The sequence below is a fragment of the Ruditapes philippinarum genome, unplaced genomic scaffold (assembly GCF_026571515.1).
Source record: "Ruditapes philippinarum isolate M1 unplaced genomic scaffold, ASM2657151v2 ctg2822_1_1_1_1, whole genome shotgun sequence".
Taxonomy (NCBI): Eukaryota; Metazoa; Mollusca; class Bivalvia; order Venerida; family Veneridae; genus Ruditapes; species Ruditapes philippinarum.
This window is the reverse complement of record NW_026852228.1, coordinates 19,365-40,547: the sequence shown is the minus strand read 5'-3', so window position 1 is coordinate 40,547 and position 21,183 is coordinate 19,365. Positions and strand designations below refer to the sequence as shown.

General features: G+C 32.9%; 1 protein-coding gene across 1 annotated transcript in view; it reads left to right on the top strand.

Annotated features, from left to right (window-relative positions):
• LOC132753149 (von Willebrand factor D and EGF domain-containing protein-like) overlaps positions 1–21,183 on the top strand; it is an 87,992-nt gene that overhangs the window by 54,114 nt on the left and 12,695 nt on the right. Inside the window, exons 7-14 of the mRNA XM_060743594.1 lie at positions 392–505; positions 3,582–3,695; positions 4,702–4,815; positions 7,151–7,264; positions 13,567–13,680; positions 16,775–16,967; positions 17,468–17,576; positions 17,949–18,041. Of these exons, the coding sequence (XP_060599577.1) occupies positions 392–505; positions 3,582–3,695; positions 4,702–4,815; positions 7,151–7,264; positions 13,567–13,680; positions 16,775–16,967; positions 17,468–17,576; positions 17,949–18,041 (965 nt within the window). The remainder of the gene's footprint in view (positions 1–391; positions 506–3,581; positions 3,696–4,701; positions 4,816–7,150; positions 7,265–13,566; positions 13,681–16,774; positions 16,968–17,467; positions 17,577–17,948; positions 18,042–21,183) is intronic.

Genomic DNA, 21,183 nt, shown 5'->3' with positions numbered 1-21,183 from the left:
AGTTAAGAGAAGGCCGGAAACTCCAGATTAGTCTACGGGCAAGGTGTTCAATAATCGGGACATTGTGAAAGCAATTGTCCAGATAATTAACAAAACACTTTTGCCAAGAAGACAAAAAAGTGGCACAACGATTCGGTACGTAAACATAGACTATTACATGTTTGCCAGCCAAGTACTGGTCAAAATCTCTTGAATTTACTAAATTATCTTACTAAATACATTAAATGGAACCACTCACAACCGTCAGTAGCATCTGATACACGCGAACTTCGAGTTAGTTTCAAACCTCTACTAGGTTTCTACAATGTCAAGAGCTTCTGTGTTTGACATGTAATAAAACTTAGTTGATCTGGGGCATTTTTGTTTACCGAACACGTTCTTTTTTATCTAGATATTGATGAATGCGCGAGCAGTCCGTGCAAAAATGGTGGCACATGTACACATAACCAGAATCAATTCACGTGTGCATGTATGGCTGGATGGACGGGCGAAGATTGCAATACAGGTAACATGTTTTCCTATTATTGAATATATTTTAAAAACAACTTTGAACAATACTATTTTTCAGAAGTTAAAATGTTTCAAGGCACACTCGTTTATATTATTTTCTTTATTTCACGAATAAATATAAACATGTGATGTGTGATACAATAATCATTTCATATTCTTTTCTTAATATCAATAAAATATAAATCGGTGATCTGTGATACATTTCCTGTAATCTAACATGGAGTAAAATGGCCCATCCACGGGGGTCACTTTGTTTATTGTGCATCCACTTTAGTGGCGGGCATTTAGATTTACCCTTGTCCGTCCGTCCGTCCTTCCGTCCGTCCGTCCGTTCACTTTTGTGTCGCACGTAACTCAAAAAGTATTTGACCTAGAGCCATGAAACTTTACAGGAATGTTGATCAGCATGTGTAGTTGTGTACCTGGGTATTTTCGTCTGGATATTTTTAGTATTTTTAGAGTTATTGCCCTTGACTTAGTAACATTTTGCAATTTTCAACTTGTGTCGCACGTAACTCAAAAAGTGTTTGACCTAGAGTCATGAAACTTTACAGGAATGTTGATCAGCATGTGTAGTTGTGCACTTGGGTATTTTCGTCTGGATATTTATAGTATTTTTTGAGTTATTGCCCTTGACTTTGTACAATTTTGCAATTTTCAACTTGTGTTGCACGTAACTCAAAAAGTATTTGACCTAGAGTCATGAAACTTTTCAGGAATGTTTATCAGCATGTGTTGTTGTGCACCAGGTATTTTCGTCTGGATTTATTTAGTATTTTAGAGTTATTGCCCTTGATATAGAAATGTTTTGCAATTTTCAACTTGTGTCGCAAGTTACTCAAAAACGATTTGACATAGAGTCATTAAACCTTATGGGCAGGTTGCTCAGCATATTTAGATTTGCACCTTGGGTTTCGCTTGTGGATTTATCCAATATTTGTAGAGTTATTTCCGTTGACTTAGTAAAAAGATTGACAGAACAGTGGCGCGGTGGGGGCACCCGTGTCCTATGGACATATTTCTAGTATATGTATTATATACATGTTCTATCAGATAAGAGAAGGCCAGAAAATTAGCTGACCTCTTCAAACGTCCAATAAGTCATGATTCTGTGGTTAAAATTTGCCCCACACTGAGATCACTTTGTTTTTTACTATTTTATAATGAACATATCTTGAATTTTTTTTACTCCTACAGTTCAAAGAGTTCAAAGATATTTGGCATGTAGCATCATTTTGAAGTTTTCTACAAATGTCATATTAACCTCGAGCATGAGGTCAAACTTAAAGCTGCCCTGGTTGCCACATCCTATAAAAATCATTTCTAATCTCGTGTGTAGTAAAGTACATATATTTGGCATATAGAGTTGCCTAGTCGACCTTTACCAATTGTTGACGAATCATATCATGCACTCCGGTCATAGTTGCTCTTGGGTATATAAGGACAATGAACACATAACATATGCGTCCACTTAGGCTTGTCCTGAGCCTGACTCAGTCACTATAAGTTGAATTGACTCCAAACTTTTATGCACGCTTCTTTCAATGATCTGTAGTGCAGTGCAAAAGAATCATAGTGCAGTGCAAAAGAATCGTTACTCTGCGCTTCTTAGATTTTTAGTTTTTGCCCTTTATTAATTTTCATACTTTATTTATGTCTGCGCCATTTCTCATAAACTCTAAGTTATGGACTTGAAACTTCATCGGATAATATATCTTAGTAAAGAGAAGTGCGGTACACTAGAACCGATACTTTGCACTTGTTTCGTTTTAAGTTATTGCCCTTTGTTAATTTTCATACTTTATTTTTGTCTGGTCCTGTTCTTCTAAACTATAGATGCTATTGACATGAAACTTCATAAGATGATAAATGTCATTAAGATAAAGTGCAATGTTAAAAAGTCGGTAATGTAAAATTGATGGTTTTTTAGTTATTGCCCTTTGATAATTTTCTTACTTTATTTTTGTCCGGGCCAATTCTCCAAAATTGAAACTTCATAGGATGATAGATCTTATTAAGAAAAAGTGCAATGCACAAAACCTGATATTTTGCACTTCTTATTTTATCTCACCTGACCAAGAAGTGGTCAAGTTGTAGTATAGTGAAGTGGCTATGTCCGGCGTCCGTTGTCATGCCTCGTTCGTTATCAACATTTGAGTTGTTAACACTTTAGCAGTCAGTTTTGATTGGATCATAATCAACCTTTGTCACAATGTTTGAAAAAATGAAATACAGGTCAAGTTTGAATATGGATTTTCTCGGGTCAAAAGCTAGGTCACAGAAGCTAAAAATAGAAAAATATTGTTAATACTCTAGACGCTGCAGTTCTGATCTAAATATCCTGAAAATTGATCAGAAAGGTTTCTTTAATGATTTCTATGTGAAGTTAGAATAAGGCTCATCTCCGCTCAAAATTAGGTCACAGGGGCTAAAAATAGAATAATCTGGTTAACACTCTAGTGGCTGAAGTTGTTATCCAAATATTCTGGAAATTGATTAGAAAGGTTGTTTTGATGATTTCTAGTTCGAATATGGGTTATCTCCCATCAAAAACTAGGTCACAGGATCTAAAAATAGAAACATTTTTTTAACACACTAGTGGCTGCAGATTTGATCTATATATCCTGGAAATTGATCAGGAAGGTTGTCTGGATGATTTCAAAGTCAAGTTCGAATATCGGTTGTCTCGGGTTGAAAAATAAGTCACAGAAGCTAAAATAGAGAAATCTTGTTAACTATTCACAAGGCCACACATCTGACTCGCGGAGTTTTAGTTCAAAATAAGTTCCCCTTTCAACGCTTGAAAACTCTACTTCCTCTGGATGCAGTAAGGGACCAGTTGGGTCAAGGTCAACAGTGCTCAAACAGATTTTGCTGATGCAGCCTTTATTTAATTACAGATGCTTTCATATTTAGTAGAGAGATAACTTGCATTGTCTTCTTCCTTTGGATTACAACATTTTATATGGCCATAACTGGGTTAATTGATAAAACTTTTTTGAAACATTTTACCGACAACAATCTTGACCTTGGGCATTTCTGTTTACCGAACACGTTCTTCTTTTATCTAGATATTGATGAATGCGCGAGCAGTCCGTGCAAACATGGTGGCACATGTACAAATAACCAGAATCAGTTCACATGTGCATGTATGGCTGGATGGACGGGCAAAGATTGCAATATAGGTAACATGTTTTCCTATTATTGATCATATTTAAAAAACAACTTTGAACAATACTTTTTTTCAGAAGTAGAAAGGTTTCATGGCACACTCGTTTATATTATTTTCTTCATTTCAGGAATAAATATAAACATGCGATGTGTGATACAGTAATCAATTCATTTTCTTTTCTAAATATCAATAGAATATAAAGCGGTAATCTGTGATACATTTCCCGTAATCTAACATGGAGTAAATGTGGCCCTTCCACGGGGTTCACTTTGTTTATATAGACATAAACAGAGGAAAACAATAAGCTTGAATTTGTCAATGTAATATTTTTAGAGGTTATATAGATATTTGACTTTTAGCACTGTCCTTTTGATCTCCAAAAACCTGATATTAAACACAAAGGCACGAGTAGCGGACCTCGGAAGACAATATCATCACATTGATAAATAACTTCTGTATTCAGTTAAAATGTGTCAAAAACCCCAAAAAAGGGAAATATGAGTCCCCTTAAAATATACATATACTATAAGTTAAGAGAAGGCCGGAAACTCCAGATTAGTCTACGGGCAAGGTGTTCCATTCTCGGGACATTGTGAAAGCAATTGTCCAGATAATTAACAAAACACTTTAATCATTATTTCACGTTTGTATTAGGCTTTCAAATGAGACCAACCCCAAGTCTCTAGCCCTTCCCGTTCATAAAATATTAATCAGCAAACGTGCTAAAATTGCCAAGAAGACAAAAAAGTGGCACAACGATTCGGTACGTAAAAATAGACTAATACATGTTTGTCAGCCAAGTACTGGTCAAAATCTCTTGAATTTAGTAAATTATCTTACTAAATACATTAAATGGGACCACTCACAACCGTCAGTAGCATCTGATACACGCACAATTCGAGTTAGTTTCAAACCTCTACTAGGTTTCTACAATGTCAAGAGCTTCTGTGTTTGACATGTAATATAACTTAGTTGACCTGGGGCATTTTTGTTTACCGAACACGTTCTTTTTTATCTAGATATTGATGAATGCGCGAGCAGTCCGTGCAAAAATGGTGGCACATGTACAAATAACCAGAATCAATTCACGTGTGCATGTATGGCTGGATGGACGGGCGAAGATTGCAATACAGGTAACATGTTTTCTTATTATTGAATATATTTTAAAAACAACTTTGAACAATACTATTTTTCAGAAGGAAAAATGTTTCAAGACACACTCGTTTATATTATTAACTTTATTTCACGAATAAATATAAACATGTGATGTGTGATACAATAATCATTTCATATTCTTTTCTTAATATCAATAAAATATAAACCGGTGATCTGTGATACATTTCCTGTAATCTAACATGGAGTAAAATGGCCCTTCCACGGGGGTCACTTTGTTTATCTATGTATTAATTATATACATGTTCTATCAGATATGAGAAGGCCAGAAAATTAGCTGACCTCTTCAAACGTCCAGTAAGTTATGACTCTGTGGTTAAAATTTGCCCCACACTGAGATCACTTTGTTTTTTTTACAATTATTATATAATAAACATATCTTGAAATGTTTTTACTCGAGTTCAAAGATATTTGGCATGTAGCATCATTTTGAAGTTTTCTACAAATGTCATATCAACCTCGAGCATGAGGTCAAACTTAAAGCTGCCCTGGTTGCCACATCCTATAAAAATCATTTCTAATCTCGTGTGTAGTAAAGTACATATATTTGGCATATAGCGTTGCCTAGTCGACCTTTACCAATTGTTTACGAATCATGCGCTCGGGTCATAGTTGCTCTTGTGTATATAAGGACAATGAACATATAACATATGCATCCCCTTAGGCTTGTCCTGAGCCTGACTCAGTCACTATAAGTTGAATTGACTCCAAACTTTTATGCACGCTTCTTTCAATGATCTGTAGTGCAGTGCAAAAGAATCATAGTGCAGTGCAAAAGAATCGTTACTCTGCGCTTCTTAGATTTTTAGTTTTTGCCCTTTATTAATTTTCATACTTTATTTTTGTCTGCGCCATTTCTCATAAACTCTAAAATATGATAAACAAGATCGACAAGGAAAGGCGGCGTTCAATGAACTAAGTTATGGACTTGAAACTTCATCGGATAATATATCTTAGTAATACACTAGAACCGATACTCTGCACTTGTTTTGTTTTAAGTTATTGCCCTTTGTTAATTTTCATACTTTATTTTTGTCTGGTCCTTTTCTTCTAAACTATAGAAGCTATTGACTTGAAACTTCATAAGATGATAAATGCCATTAAGATAAAGTGCAATGTTAAAAGCCGGTAAGGTAAACTTGATGTTTTTTTAGTTATTGCTCTTTGTTAATTTTCTTACTTTATTTTTGTCCGGGCCAATTCTCCAAAATTGAAACTTCATAGGATGATAGATCTTATTAAGAAAAAGTGCAATGCACAAAACCTGGTATTTTGCACTTCTTATTCTATCTCACCTGACCAAGAAGTGGTCAAGTTGTGGTATAGTGAAGGGGCTATATCCGGCGTCCGTTGTCATGCCTCGTTCGTCATCAACATTTGAGTTGTAAACACTCTAGCAGTCAGTTTTGATTGGATCATAATCAACCTTTGTCACAATGTTTGAAAAAATGAAATACAGGTCAAGTTTGAATATAGATTTTCTCGGGTCAAAAACTAGGTCAAAGAAGCTAAAAATAGAAAAATCTTGTTAATACTCTAGACGCTGCAGTTCTGATCTAAATATCCTGAAAATTGATCAGAAAGGTTTCTTAAATGATATCTAAGTGGAACTAGAATAAGGCTCATCTCCGCTCAAAATTAGGTCACAGGGGCTAAAAGTAAAATAATCTGGTTAACACTCTAGTGGCTGAAGTTTTTATCCAAATATTCTGGAAATTGATTAGAAAGGTTGTTTTGATGATTTCTAGTTCGAATATGGGTAATCTTCCATCAAAAACTAGGTCACAGGATCTAAAAATAGAAACATCTTTTTAACACACTAGTGGCTGCAGATTTGATCTAAATATCCTGGAAATTGATCAGGAAGGTTGTCTGGATGATTTCAAAGTCAAGTTCGAATATCGGTTGTCTCGGGTTGAAAAATAAGTCACAGAAGCTAATATAGAGAAATCTTGTTAACTATTTACAAGGTCACACATCTGACTCGCGGAGTTTTAGTTCCAAATAAGTTGCCCTTTCAACGCTTGAAAACTCTACTTCCTTTGGATGCAGTAAGGGACCAGTTGGGTCAAGGTCAACAGTGCTCAAACAGATTTTGCTGATGAAGCCTTTATTTAATTACAGATGCTTTCATATTTAGTAGAGAGATAACTTGCATTGTCTTCTTCCTTTGGATTACAGCATTTTATATGGCCATAACTGGGTAAATTTATAAAACTTTTTTGAAATATTTTACCGACAACAATCTTGACCTTGGGTATTTATGTTTACCGAACACGTTCTTCTTTTATCTAGATATTGATGAATGCGCGAGCAGTCCGTGCAAACATGGTGGCACATGTACAAATAACCAGAATCAGTTCACATGTGCATGTATGGCTGGATGGACGGGCGAAGATTGCAATATAGGTAACATGTTTCCTTTATTGAACATATTTGAAAAACAACTTTTAACAATACTATTTTTCAGAAGTAGAAAGGATTAATGGCACACTTGTTTATATTATTTTCTTTATTTCACGAATAAATATAAACATGTGATGTGTTATACAGTAATCAATGACAATGACAATGACAATGACAATGACAAATAGTTTATTGATTCAAGGCCTCTAGCCCAAAACAACATAAACATAGCAATACAATTTCATACAATGGAATATAGTACATTATATCATTATGTTAAACAAAATCTTTTTATTATCTAGTGGTGTTTATCATATTTATTCATGTTCTAACACATAATAATCTTTTTCTTTCTTCAAAGGCATGGAACACAAACTTTGCCAAATTTTCTATAATATTTTCAGCCTGACAACTCATTAAGATATTAAATTTATGAATATTAGGATTAACAAAATATTTGCTTGGTGAGTATTTTGATCTTAAATTTTCATAAGCCGTACATACCATTACAAAATGATATTCTGTTTCTACTGAAACTTTACATAAATTACATATACGCTCAGATCTCTCTTCTTGTCTATATCTACCTCTTTCAATATTTAAATCATGTGATGAAGTACGTAATTTTGCAAGTGCATTTCTAAATTTACGAATTAAAACAACAGATAAATATGTCTCATGGATAAATTCAGATTTATACAAACGATATGAATCTAACTTTTTACTTTGATTTATTTTTTCTTGCCAGTTCTGCCTATATTGATCTCTCATTCTATCTGTAAATATTTTTAGGAACAATTTCTTATTATCAACTCCCTGATTATTCCAAACATATCCAAAACCATTTGTATAAAGTAGTTGTTTAATGTTAGTAGCCCAATTTTTCATTCCATTCCTATCATATATAAGTAACATATTATAACATTGTTTGACATATCGATCATTTGGTAAACTTAATATCTTTAACCAATATACTAAAACTCTTGATGCAGTAGTTATGTACAATGGATAACGGCCACAATCTCCTAAAACTGATGCATTTGCAGTTGATTGTTTAACACACATGTATCTTTTACATGCATAATTATGTACGGTTTCTATACTTTTATGTTCAATCGACCCCCATAATTCAGATCCATAGCATAATATTGGAACTATTTTAGTATCAAATATATTAAAATATACATGTTTTTTAAGCTGACCATATTTGTAAAGATTTGATAAAATAGAAATAAGAACTCTTTTTCCTTTAATGGCTTGTTCATCAGCCATTTGAAATATTGACATCTGTCTTGACATTGTTACACCAACATATGAAAATTTAGAAACAGTTTCCAATAGTTTACCATCATAATACCATTTCTCTTTATTAGAAAGTCTACCTCCCTTTTTAAATACTAATATCTTGGTTTTTTCAATATTCACCTCTAAGCCACTTTCATCACAAAAAAGTTTAAGTTTATTAAGCAATCTTTGTAAACCTACAACTGTTTCGTTTATAAGGGCTAAATCATCTGCAAAAAGTAGAGACAGAATTTCTGTATTTTCCGGAAATAACTGAACTCCTTTTATTTCACTATTTTTCAAATTTATGCTGAGTTCATTTATATAGATAATGAAAAGTGTTGGAGAAATCAAACAGCCTTGCTTAAGTCCATTGTCACAATAAAAATAGTTTGTCATACCTTCTGAAGTTCTAACACAAGATTTAACTGAATGATAAATAGATTTTATTGCCCTATATAATTTTCCTTCAATTCCATTTTTACACAGAACTTTCCAAAGCTTATCTCTATTAACCATATCAAAGGCTTTCTTAAAATCAATCATGCCTACATACAATTTACCACGATTTTTTTGTAACTGTTTACTTACAATAGATTGCAAAATAAAAGCATTGTCAACAGTAGAATACCCTTCCCTAAAACCTGCCTGTTCCTCATTGATAATTCCATAGACATTTACAAAAAAGTTAAGTCTTCTAGAGAGTATTCCAGTGTATATTTTTCCCAAAATGTTTGATAAAGATATTCCTCTATAATTATTTGGATTATTTCTATCACCTTTCTTATAAATTGTAACAATTACGGACTTTGTCCATGATTCTGGAAAAATACCTTTATTATAAATTTTGTTAAAATAGTTATACAAAATAGGTAATAATTTGTCAATTGAGAAAATAAAAAATTCAGGAATAGTACCATCTTCCCCACTACTAGACCCTTTTTTCAATGATTTAACAGTTTTCAAGATTTCTTCATATGAGATTTCTTCATTAAATATATCTTCCTTAATTTCATCAAGACTTTCAGAATCTAAACCTTCAACTACTTCTGTTATATCAATACATTCAATATCATTATTATTTGACTTAAACAATTCCTCAAAATGTTGTACCCAATTATCATTAGAAATAGAATTTGTAATTTGTTGTTTTTTCCCTGCCATTTTCTTAAATTTTTTCCAAAATGATTTAGAGTCTTTAACATTTTCCGTAAGTTCATCTAATTGTTTATTATAAAAATTTGTTTTACTTTTCTCACACTGATTTTTGAAAAAATTTCTAGTCTGTTTATATACACTTAAATTACTGTCATTTGGATTTCTTCTATACTCCCGTAAGCGCTTATTTTTCTCAAATTTTGCGGTTTTACAGCTTTGATCAAACCACTCTGGTTGATAACTACTGGATATTTTATTTACTTGTTTGCAACATTCACCACATTTTAGAAGAATCTCAACAATTTCAGAGTTTATTTGATTTTCGTCTACATTAGTACATTTACATTCTCTAATTAAATTTTCAACAACATTGTCATTGAGTAATAACTCAATATTTTCCAAAAATTGTATTTTACGTTGTTCTGAAAATTTATATCTAACAATTTGTTCATTACTCAGTCTTACCATCGTATCATTTCTACATAGATTTTTTATTTTTATAGAAAATACAATAGGCATATGACTTGATTCACTCCTTGTACCTATCTCAAATGCACTAATATCATCTATAGTGTCATGGCTCACAACTAAATAATCAATAACACTATTACCATTTTGCCCTATATAAGTAAAAGCCCCCTGGTTACAATCAATTAAACAATCTTCCATTTGCAATAATAAAATTGTAACATTTACAAAAATTTAAAAAATCTTTGCCAAATTTATTTACACCTGTATCATTACTAACCCTCTTTTGTATATATTCATCATCTAATATATCCCTATATTCATCATAAACAGGAGCATTATCTATGCAACCAAGATTATCAATTTCCCTCCCAATACGACTGTTTAAATCTCCTACAACAAATACATCTACATTATATTTTTCTTGTATTTCTAATAATTTATGTTCAAGAAGGTCAATACCTTTAAGTTCTTGTCTATCATAGTAGGGTGAACCATCCGGAGGTAAATAAACAATACAAATAACTTTATCTTTTATGCTATCAATAAACAAATTTTTGTCAATGACAATAAATGTACAAAAATCACAATTTGTTACAACTTGTTTTATAAACATATTCAAAGATTTCTTAATAAAAATACTTATTCCTATCATTGGACGACCATATTTTGAATGTTTTACACCTTGTATAAAGTATTCATTATATTCATACAATTCATTTGATAATAATTGGTTACTTTCTAACAACCATGTTTCTACAAAACCTATAATATAAAAAGATTTAAGAAAATCAATCAAATCTTTATCAAATATCTTATTGTTCAATCCTTCAATATTCCAGCAAACACACTTAAGTTCTGAAAGTTGTAATGTGCTTTGGCCACACCCCTATAAAACACCATTATCATTGCCAGCAGCATTTTTGTTTACACCTTTGATTCCTGCAAATGAATTATCACATTTATCGTTTATAACCATGTATAAATCTGAATTTTCCTCATCAGCTCCAACTTGTGATTCCCAATCCATATGCTTTCTTTGCATGTTTGCTCCATATTCTTCACTGTTATTACTTTTCTCAAACTTTTCACTATTAACGCTTTCCTTTCGTTGATTATTGTTTTCATTTCCCATTTTCCGAGCAGGTCTAATCATAAATCGCCCTTTATAGTAATATCCGATTTTACCTTCTTCTTTACAAGTCTTCATCCTTTCACGTTGTTTTCTTGTAAGGTCATCACTTATCCTTATATTTATTTCTCTGAGCTCGGTTCTACCCTTATATATTTTACCTTTGTCGTCATCAAATCTCAAATCAATTATTACCATCCTATCTTTATTATCATGTTTATTTCCTACTCTGAATGCATATTTGATGTCATCTACATGCCACTTTTCTTTAGGATTTGCTATTTTAAACACTTCTTCAACCACTTTTGTTTTCAACTCTCTCTCGGTTTCTTGAACATTTTCCTTTAATCCAAATATTCGCATTCTGTGTTTCAATGACTCTTTTTCAAACATTTCGGCATCCATTTCTAATTTATCTATTTTATCATTTTTAATTTCAAGCTCCGTACTAAGGTGATCTACATCCAACGTAAGTCTTTCATATTCATTTGTTAAATGCTGCATATTATCATTCAGCCTTTCAACATTCCACAAGATATCCTGTTGTTTCTGTTTAGTATCTATAATTTCTCTTTTATTCTCACTGCAATCTTGTTTTACTTTTCTTACCTCACATTTTAAATTTTCAAGTTCTTGCTGAACCTTGTCAATTTTTGCTGTTATTCGGTTTTCAGATGCACTTATCGCACATAAAATTTTTTCTTCTGATGACTCTGTTAAAGGACCTGGATTTAGTTCAATGTCCCCAGAAAGAAACAGTAACTCTTTACATGTAAACACATTCACATGTATTAACTTCAGATGATTTGTTATATGGATTGTGCCACCTACATATGAGTGAAAAGTTATCTCATTCTTTCCGACTTCATAATCATAATTAGTTGACATCAGATTAGAGTTTGAAATTTTGTCTAACACCTTACAATTTACCAACATTACAATATAAGTCATTGTTAAAACTGCCGTCAGTACAATCATAGATGAAAACACTCTAATATGTATGTCACTTCCAACAGTATTTGGATTATACCTAACTTTGCTTTTTCTGGATTTTCTTTTCATTTTACACATGGAAAAGATCCCTATGCGCATCCTATATAACTGGATATCAATACCCATGACTCAATATACTGCACTCTTTGATTCCGTGAGATAAAATAAAAACTGTCCGAAATACTTCTTGTGTCCGTCTACTACTCTACTTCGCGAAAACTTGTGATAAACTACTAATATGGATCTATAGTCTATTTTTCTCACCAAAACACCATACCAAATTTTGGCTAGTATGTTTCTGCAGTTTATAACCTGGTAACAATGTCTTTATGTTATATGTATCTGCAACTTTTCTATTTTTTCTCAAATTTAATTTTCGGTAACAAGGTATCACACCACTATTTCTATGACTTCATAATCATTTCATATTCTTTTCTAAATATCAATAAAATATAAAGCGGTGATCTGTGATACATTTCCCGTAATCTAACATGGAGTAAATGTGGCCCTTCCCCGGGGTCACTTTTTTAAAAATACCTTAACAGAGGAAAAAAAACAAGCTTGAAAATTTGTCAAAGTTTTTTTTAGAGGTTTTGTTTTTTGACTTGTGCACTGCCTTTTGACTCCAAAAACCTGATATTAAACACAAAGGCACGAGTAGCGGACCTCGGAAGAAAATATCATCACATTGATAAAAAACTTCTGTATTCAGTTAAAATGTGTCAAAAAACCCCCAAAAAGTGAAATATGAGTCCCCTTAAAAATATACATATACTATAAGTTAAGATAAGGCCGGAAACTCCAGATTAGTCTACGGGCAAGGTGTTCAATTATCGGGACATTGTAAAAGCAATTGTCCAGATAATTAACAAAACACTTTTATCATTATTTCACGTTTGTATTAGGCTTTCAAATGAGACCAACCCCAAGTCTCTAGCCCTTCCCGTTCATAAAATATTAATCAGCAAACGTGCTAAAATTGCCAAGAAGACAAAAAAGTGGCACAACGATTCGGTACATAAACATAGTCTAATACATGTTTGTCAGCCGAGTACTGGTCAAAATCTCTTGAATTTACTAAATTATCTTACTAAATACATTAAATGGGACCACTCACAACCGTCAGTAGCATCTGATTCACGCACAATTCGAGTTAGTTTCAAACCTCTACTAGGTTTCTACAATGTCAAGAGCTTCTGTGTTTGACATGTAATAAAACTTAGTTGACCTGGGGCATCTTTGTTTACCGAACACGTTCTTTTTTATCTAGATATTGATGAATGCGCGAGCAGTCCGTGCAAAAATGGTGGCACATGTACAAATAACCAGAATCAATTCACGTGTACATGTATGGCTGGATGGACGGGCGAAGATTGCAATACAGGTAACATGTTTTCCTATTATTGAACATATTTGAAAAACAACTTTGAACACTACTATTTTTCAGAAGTAGAAAGGTTTCATGGCACACTCGTTTATATTATTTTCTTTATTTCATGAATAAATATAAACATGTGATGTGTGATACAGTACTCATTTCATATTCTTTTCTAAATATCAATAAAACATAAAGCGGTGATCTGTGATACATTTTCCGTAATCTATTATGGAGTAAAAATTACCCTTCCACGGGGGTCACTTTGTTTATATATACCTAAACAGAGGAAAACAATAAGCTTGAATTTGTCAATGTAATATTTTTAGAGCTTAGATATTTGGCATGTAGCACTGTCCTCTTGACCTCCAGAAACCTGATATTTAACACACAGGCACGAGTATCGGACCTTGAAAGAAAATATGACCACATTGATAAAAACTTCTGTATTTATCTAAAATGTGTCAAAACCAGAAAATAAAAAAATGATATATGAGTCCCCTTATAAATATGCATGTACTATAAGTTAAGAGAAGGCCAGAAACTCCAGATTAGAGTCTACGAGCAAGGGGTTCATTTCCCGGGACATTGTGAAAACAATTGTTCACATAATTAAAAAAAAACTTATCACTATTTTACGTTTGAAGTAAGCTTTCGAATCTGTAGCCCTTCCCGTTCATAAAATATTGATCAGCAAACGATCAAATTCGTGCTTAAACTCCCAGGTAGACAAAAAAGTGGCACAATGATTCGTTACATAAACATAGACTAATACATATTTGTCAGTCAAGTACGGGTCAAAATCACTTGAATTTACTAAATAATCTGACTAAATACATTAACTGGGACCACTCACAACCGTGAGTAGCATCTGATACACGCGAAATTCGAGTTTCAAACCTCGACTCATTCTCTTCAATGTCAAGTCTGTGTTTGACATGTAACACAACTTAGTTGACCTCTTCAAACGTCCAATAAGCCTCACCCTGAGATCACTTTGTTTTTTTTACAATTATATAATAAACATATCTTGATTGATTTATTTTTACTCCTATGTACAGTTCAAAGAGTTCAAAGATATTTGGCATGTAGCATCATTTTGAAGTTTTCTACAAATGTCAAATTAACCTCAAGCATGAGGAAAAACTTAAAGCTGCCCTGGTGGCCACATCCTATAAAAATCATTTCTAATCTCGTGTGTAGTAAACTACATATATTTGGCATATAGCGTTGCCTAGTCGACCTTTACCAATTGTTTACGAATCATGCACTTAGGTCATAGTTGCTCTTCGGAATATAAGGACAATGAACATATAACATTATTTTCAGTTGAGTTTCGTATCTTCTTTAATTGAAATATAATTTTTTTGCTAATTTATATAAATTTTTATTCGGGCATATATTGCATAAATGATGCTCTTCTATGACAATTGAATATTTTCGTTTAAAAATGCGAATGATAAAATTTTAAAATGTCTTGTAATGCCCCGGGCATATAATAATTTAGGTTAACCTAAACCGGCAAGTTGTTTTTATCTTAAAATTTACACGTAACTAGAAAATGATTTCACAATATTCACACTTATCAATACGAAGTACTTGCTCTTGGCAAGTAAAAACCTATGACTTCCCTTTTTGCGTTGCCTTGACAAAGGCGACATATAGGGGTTACTTTTGTCGGCGGTGGCGGCGTCTGCGTCGGCGGCGGCAGCGTCCTCTTAGGCTTGTACTAAGCCTGACTCAGTCACTATAAGTTGAATTGACTCCAAACTTTTTATGCATGCTTTTTTCGATGATCTGAAGTGCTCAACGGAAAGACCCAACCTAGATATAAAAGGGGAGGTAATGGCTGGTGGGTGATTTCCCTTGAATTTTCAAACTGTATTCAGCTCAGGGAAAGATTTACAAATATATTTGCAGTAAAATACAGTTTACAAGTAAAAATTCCTAAATGAAGCAAAATGATTAATCTATGTGTCTAGATAAGAAATTTGAAAATGTATGAAGACATAGGTTCTTCTAATTTAATATCAAATGATAACAGAAATTCAAATTTGAACTAAGGGGAGGAGATTGTTATGTAAATAACCATGTGACCACATTGTTTGTAAACATAACAATGTGATCACATGGGAACCCATAAACATGCAGTAAGTTCATCAATATATTACTTTCTTGATATAATGGTTTTTCTAAGGTTTGTCAGAATAATCCACTTTGCATCAAATGTAATTTCATTTTCTTCAAATAAGGAAGTGTAGGATTGTATTAATTAAGTAGATTAGGACACAGTTTCCTTACTTTATTTAACACCAAATTTTGAATTACATTTGCTCTAGTTGGACAAAAAGAGTGCTCAGAAGTAATCATTGAAGAAATACACTGGTTTTTAGTTACTTCCCTTTACACCAATCATTGCGTCTTTACATAATTGAACAAAAGATTTTGTATCTGATTTTTATCAAAATTTATTTAGCTTTTTTGCCTTGACCTTTTTACCATTCAGGACTTTTCTTTCACTTTACACATGAGGAACAAAAAAAAAAATTCACATGAAAAAGTAAAGTCAGAATCAAAATCATTAGTTTTATCTGCTCTTTGTCTCATAAAAAATAATACTCTAGTGAGCTATCTCTTTGATGGCGTAAGCTATATTTCCAGTTTCCTTTGACATTTGAGCATTGTCTATGACCTTTTTATATTACCCACCTGAATGTACGATACATTAACTGAAACACTAATAGATGCCGTGGCCTGCAAACCTGATTATTTGTTCCGTGTGATATACTACATCGAGTGAAGATAAGGAAATATAGTGCATTCTGTTTCAGTAAAGTGTCTATATTTATAAATTAATTATACAAAATAAATGTTATTACACTGGAACATAAATCGTTCAGATAAATTGTATGTAGACAACTTTTAAAAACACTGTATCTATATACGTACTTGTAAAGCATTTTATTTGCATCTAATCATGATAACTAAAGCAATCCAACACTGACATTTTCAGCTATTATAGTAAAAAAAACAATGTAAATTGACAAAACTCTTCAAAAGTGACAGAATGAAAAACATTAAAATTCTGATGCATATATTTCAGGTACATATTTCAAACTGCGCATTGCACCAAATATATTAGATATTGAACTTGGAGACATAGGCATATCACCAGAGCTCAGATTCAATGAAAATGCTTTTAATACTCCATATGGAAAGTCGACACATTTTGACCCGTATTTTCAGTTCCGATGTTCGTTCAATGTGCTAGCGGATTTCTATTACAAGGTTAACTGGTAAGAATATGACCTGGTATCTTTCGTCATACTGACACTGTAAAATTATATGAAGCTCTTTTCGAGCTTAACTTGTGCTGTAGAGCCCTACCTGCATAATTTGAATAAGAACAGACAACTGAATTAAAGCCACGTCTGATTTTAAAGCAGTGAAATTTCTTCACTTCAAATCATTCAATGTATCGGGCTGTATTTAAATGCAAAGAAGTAAGCAGGAAATAATTATTCTGAGGGAATGCAACCGACAAAAAGCTGATTATGTGTTAATATAGTTCAATATTGGATTGTTTTACAATATTAACATTTTGGATCATTAAAAACCCAAACTATACCTTCAGCCTTTATCATTCACAAGGTAATGTGTTATTCTTTTTGGCAGTAATATAGATAAAAAAAATGAACAAAACAATATTATGACGGATAATTTATTTAAGTAGCCTGCGGTTGTTTGGTTTTGTTTGGGCTTATATTTACAAAGTTTACTTTCATTTTGACCATAGGTACGTGAACGGGGCCCTTCTAGTTTCATATGGCCCTACAACAGACATAAATGGCTTACTTTTTCACCAGAGTGTGCTTATAGACAACAATATAAAAATGGGATTCGATGTAAGTATTGTGAAGTGATATACGATTACTACAAGTTTTATAGTACAAGTATTTAGTACATGTACCAATACTATTTTTTTTATTGTTTTGAATATTTTTATTTTTCAACATTTTCCTGAAAACATATAGATTCTTATGATATCAAATAAAACATCTGGTCCGAATACGGCAACATTTTTGATACTTCAATACAGCTTTTCGTCCTAATCAAAACTATGTAAATGTTTATAAACTTTTGATATCAAAGGAAAATATTAACGTATGTTTATGTTCATAACACTCATTTTTTCAAGATCGATACTTTATAAAGATAGTGTATTACATCTTCAGTCTTTACGTTTTTGTCATGATGTATATAAGCTTCGTTTTCAGATTACTTGTGGCGTCAGTGCTCTTACATCTGATAATACGGATGCCGGGGTAACAGAAATGGTATTTAGTGCAAGCTTTTTTGCAGGCATTAAAGTAAGTGTATAGTTGAAGAATATATAGAGAGGATGATAGTTTCTTTAAATGTGTTATTTGTTTTGTTGTTTTTTTTTAATATTTAAGGATGGCCCTAAAATATTTCTTTGAAGACGCCGTGCCAAAAGGACGAAGCCAATATTGTTACACCTATTTATTTATTTATTTTAGAATCATTGTTCATGTGTAAATTAACTTAATTTGCTTAGATACAGTTTGGGATTTTTTTTCTTTTATAAAGGAAACTCAAGCCGTTTTAATCCAGAAGGTAACACTAACCCTGTGAGCTAAATGTACAAAATATACAAACATAATAGTACAGAGACCACAAACCTAGACACAAATTAAATGCAATCGTATGCTAGTAAGTCTGAGACAGCAACTGCTGCACGTCTGTTTGTCACCAAAATTTAAGTCATGAATCTAAAAAGATGAGGTTATTACCAAGGTCATCCAAAGGCCTTCATATATTCAGTTAGCGATGGGACGAAACTTGTAAACTTCTAGCAAAAGAACTGTTTTGAGCAAGATGTGTCGAATCATCCCGCAAAAGCTTTTCTAAATATTATCATCGTATTTTTGATTTGATGAATATTTAAGGGCCACTTTGAAACTCTTTTGCGACTAGGTATAAGTCTGTGAAGGAAATGACGTTTATAAACTCCGTAATATCTTGATATCTTGTCATAATTGTTTAGTTGATTTTGCTACAATTATCCAAAGAAAAGAGAACTTAGATCAACGAGGCAAGGCGGCGTGAACATTTTATAACATCTGAAAACTTTTCATTAAAAAGAGTATGACTTATCTATTTTAAAACAAACTGCATGCTTAGTGTTCAATCCTTTTACAATTTACCTTTTCCCTTTCGACTCCATCTGATAAACCAAATAAGAGAATCTCTGATGGACAGTCAATAAAGCCCTAAAAGACTAATTTGTCTTAATATTTGTCTTCTGCGTCGTGTCGTCCAACCCTTGTGATTTCTTTGCTACAGTACCATCCTTATGGCATTTAGAACTTTGTAATGACCATTGGGTTTCCATTTTTATGAATTTACAAGGGCGTTTCAGTGTTTTATTTATTTAACCTTTTATATACGCCCGAAAAAGGTTTCGGCGTATACTGTAATGCAGCTGGTCGTCCGTCCGCCCATCTGTCAGCAGGTTTCGTGTCTGGTCTTTATCTTTAGAACTGAAACTACTCGACAGAAATATTTATAGTAATGACACAGAGACAATGTGCAGAGTGCAGGTTTTACCTTCCTCTGGTCAAGGTCAGACACACTTAGTCATAAGGTATTTATTTCCGTTTCGTGCCCGATCTGTATCTTGTAAGCACAAGGTAGGAAATGAAATAAAAACTATTTGGCAGACATATTAATTATATGGCGATGATGTGCTAAACGCAAGTTTTGGCTTCCTCGGATTTAAATCAAGGTCCAATTTATTCGTTCAAAATCAAAATTAAATAAGCTTTTATATTATAAATGGCGATTACTATGTATGAATTTATTAATATGCTTCCTCCTTTATTATAACTAATATGATACCTCCTTTTATTTCTTAATCTTCTTTAATCTATTACTTTATTATGTTTTTTATCAAACTTTTATTATTTTAGACTTTTTTTCTGTAAAGATTATAATTGTTAAGGAGATTATGTTTAATAGGTTTGAATAATTACATGTATATCAATATGATTAGTTGCAGAATATAAATCTCATGGCTATCACTGCTTTTCTGAATGGTTTAATTTTAAAAGCTAAAGGGAGGTAATAACAAAACAGTTGCATATGCCCGAAAACCGTTTACGATATTTGGTCAATAATGCACGTCATGTAATCTAACCGTAGCAAGAGCATTATTCTTCGGGATTTTTCAAAATAGTTCTCTCTATTCTATTGCTATTTGAAATAAAACATGCCATTGACAAATGTAATTAATTGGTTTCCTGTCTAATTCAAAAGTTATTTTGATTACTTTAAATTTTGATTACCAAAATAAATTTGTATAAGGTGTATACTGTCGCCATGTCCTTGCATTGTCTTCATGAGCTATTCTGTATCTGTTCGGTGCCTTGCAGTGTTCCTTGTCGATGGTCCGGTGTTGCAGCATATTGGTGGGAGTTGCGTTCAATGAATTCTGCCTTTCTTTGTGATCTGTGTTCTCTTTTTGTGTCGCCTCTACGGAGTAGTGGCGACATATAGGGATCACTTCTCCGTCGTCTGTCTGTCCGTCTGTCTGTCTGTCTGTCTGTCCGTCCGTCCGTCACAAAACTTGTCCGGGCTACTCCTCATAAACTACTGGTGCAATTTCATCCAAACATTACAGGAATGATCAGTACCAAGTCTAGTTGTGCATATTGTCAGCATTTTGCGGTTCAATGATTTTTGTCAAAGTTATGGCCCTTTAATAATTTTTAATTTTAAAGTTTGTCCGGACTATTTCTTTTATACCTCTAATGCAATTTCAATGAAACTTTACAGGATTGATCTGTAGCTCAAGTCCTTGCGCATATTGCACGGGTTTTCCGGTTGAATGATTTTTGGCCGAGTTATGGCCCTTTAATAAAAAGGTTTCTTTTTCTGTGTGTTGCCAGATACACAAAAGCTTGTCCGGACTACTCCTCATAAACTACTGGTGCAATTTCATCCAAACTTTACAGGAATGATCAGTACCAAGTCTAGTTGTGCATATTGTCAGCATTTTCCGGTTTAATGATTTTTGTTTGAGTTATGGCCCTTTAATATTTTTTATTTTTAAAGTTTGTCTGGACTACTTCTCTTATACCACTAATGCAATTTCAATGAAACTTTACAGGATTGATTTGTAGCTCAAGTCCTTGCGCATGTTGCACGGGTTTTCCGGTTGAATGATTTTTGGCTGAGTTATGGCCCTTTGATAAAAAGGTGTTTTTTTCTGTGTGTTGCCAGATACACAAAAGCTTTTCCGGACTACTCCTCATAAACTACTGGTGCAATTTTATCCAAACTTTACAGGAATGATCAGTACCAAGTCTAGTTGTGCACTGTCCGTCTGTCTGTCCGTCTGTCACAAAATTTGTCCCAACATGAAATTGGCCATCATGAGGCGACACATGTGATTACTGATCGCTCTTGTTATTTCTAGTTGGGTGGTTC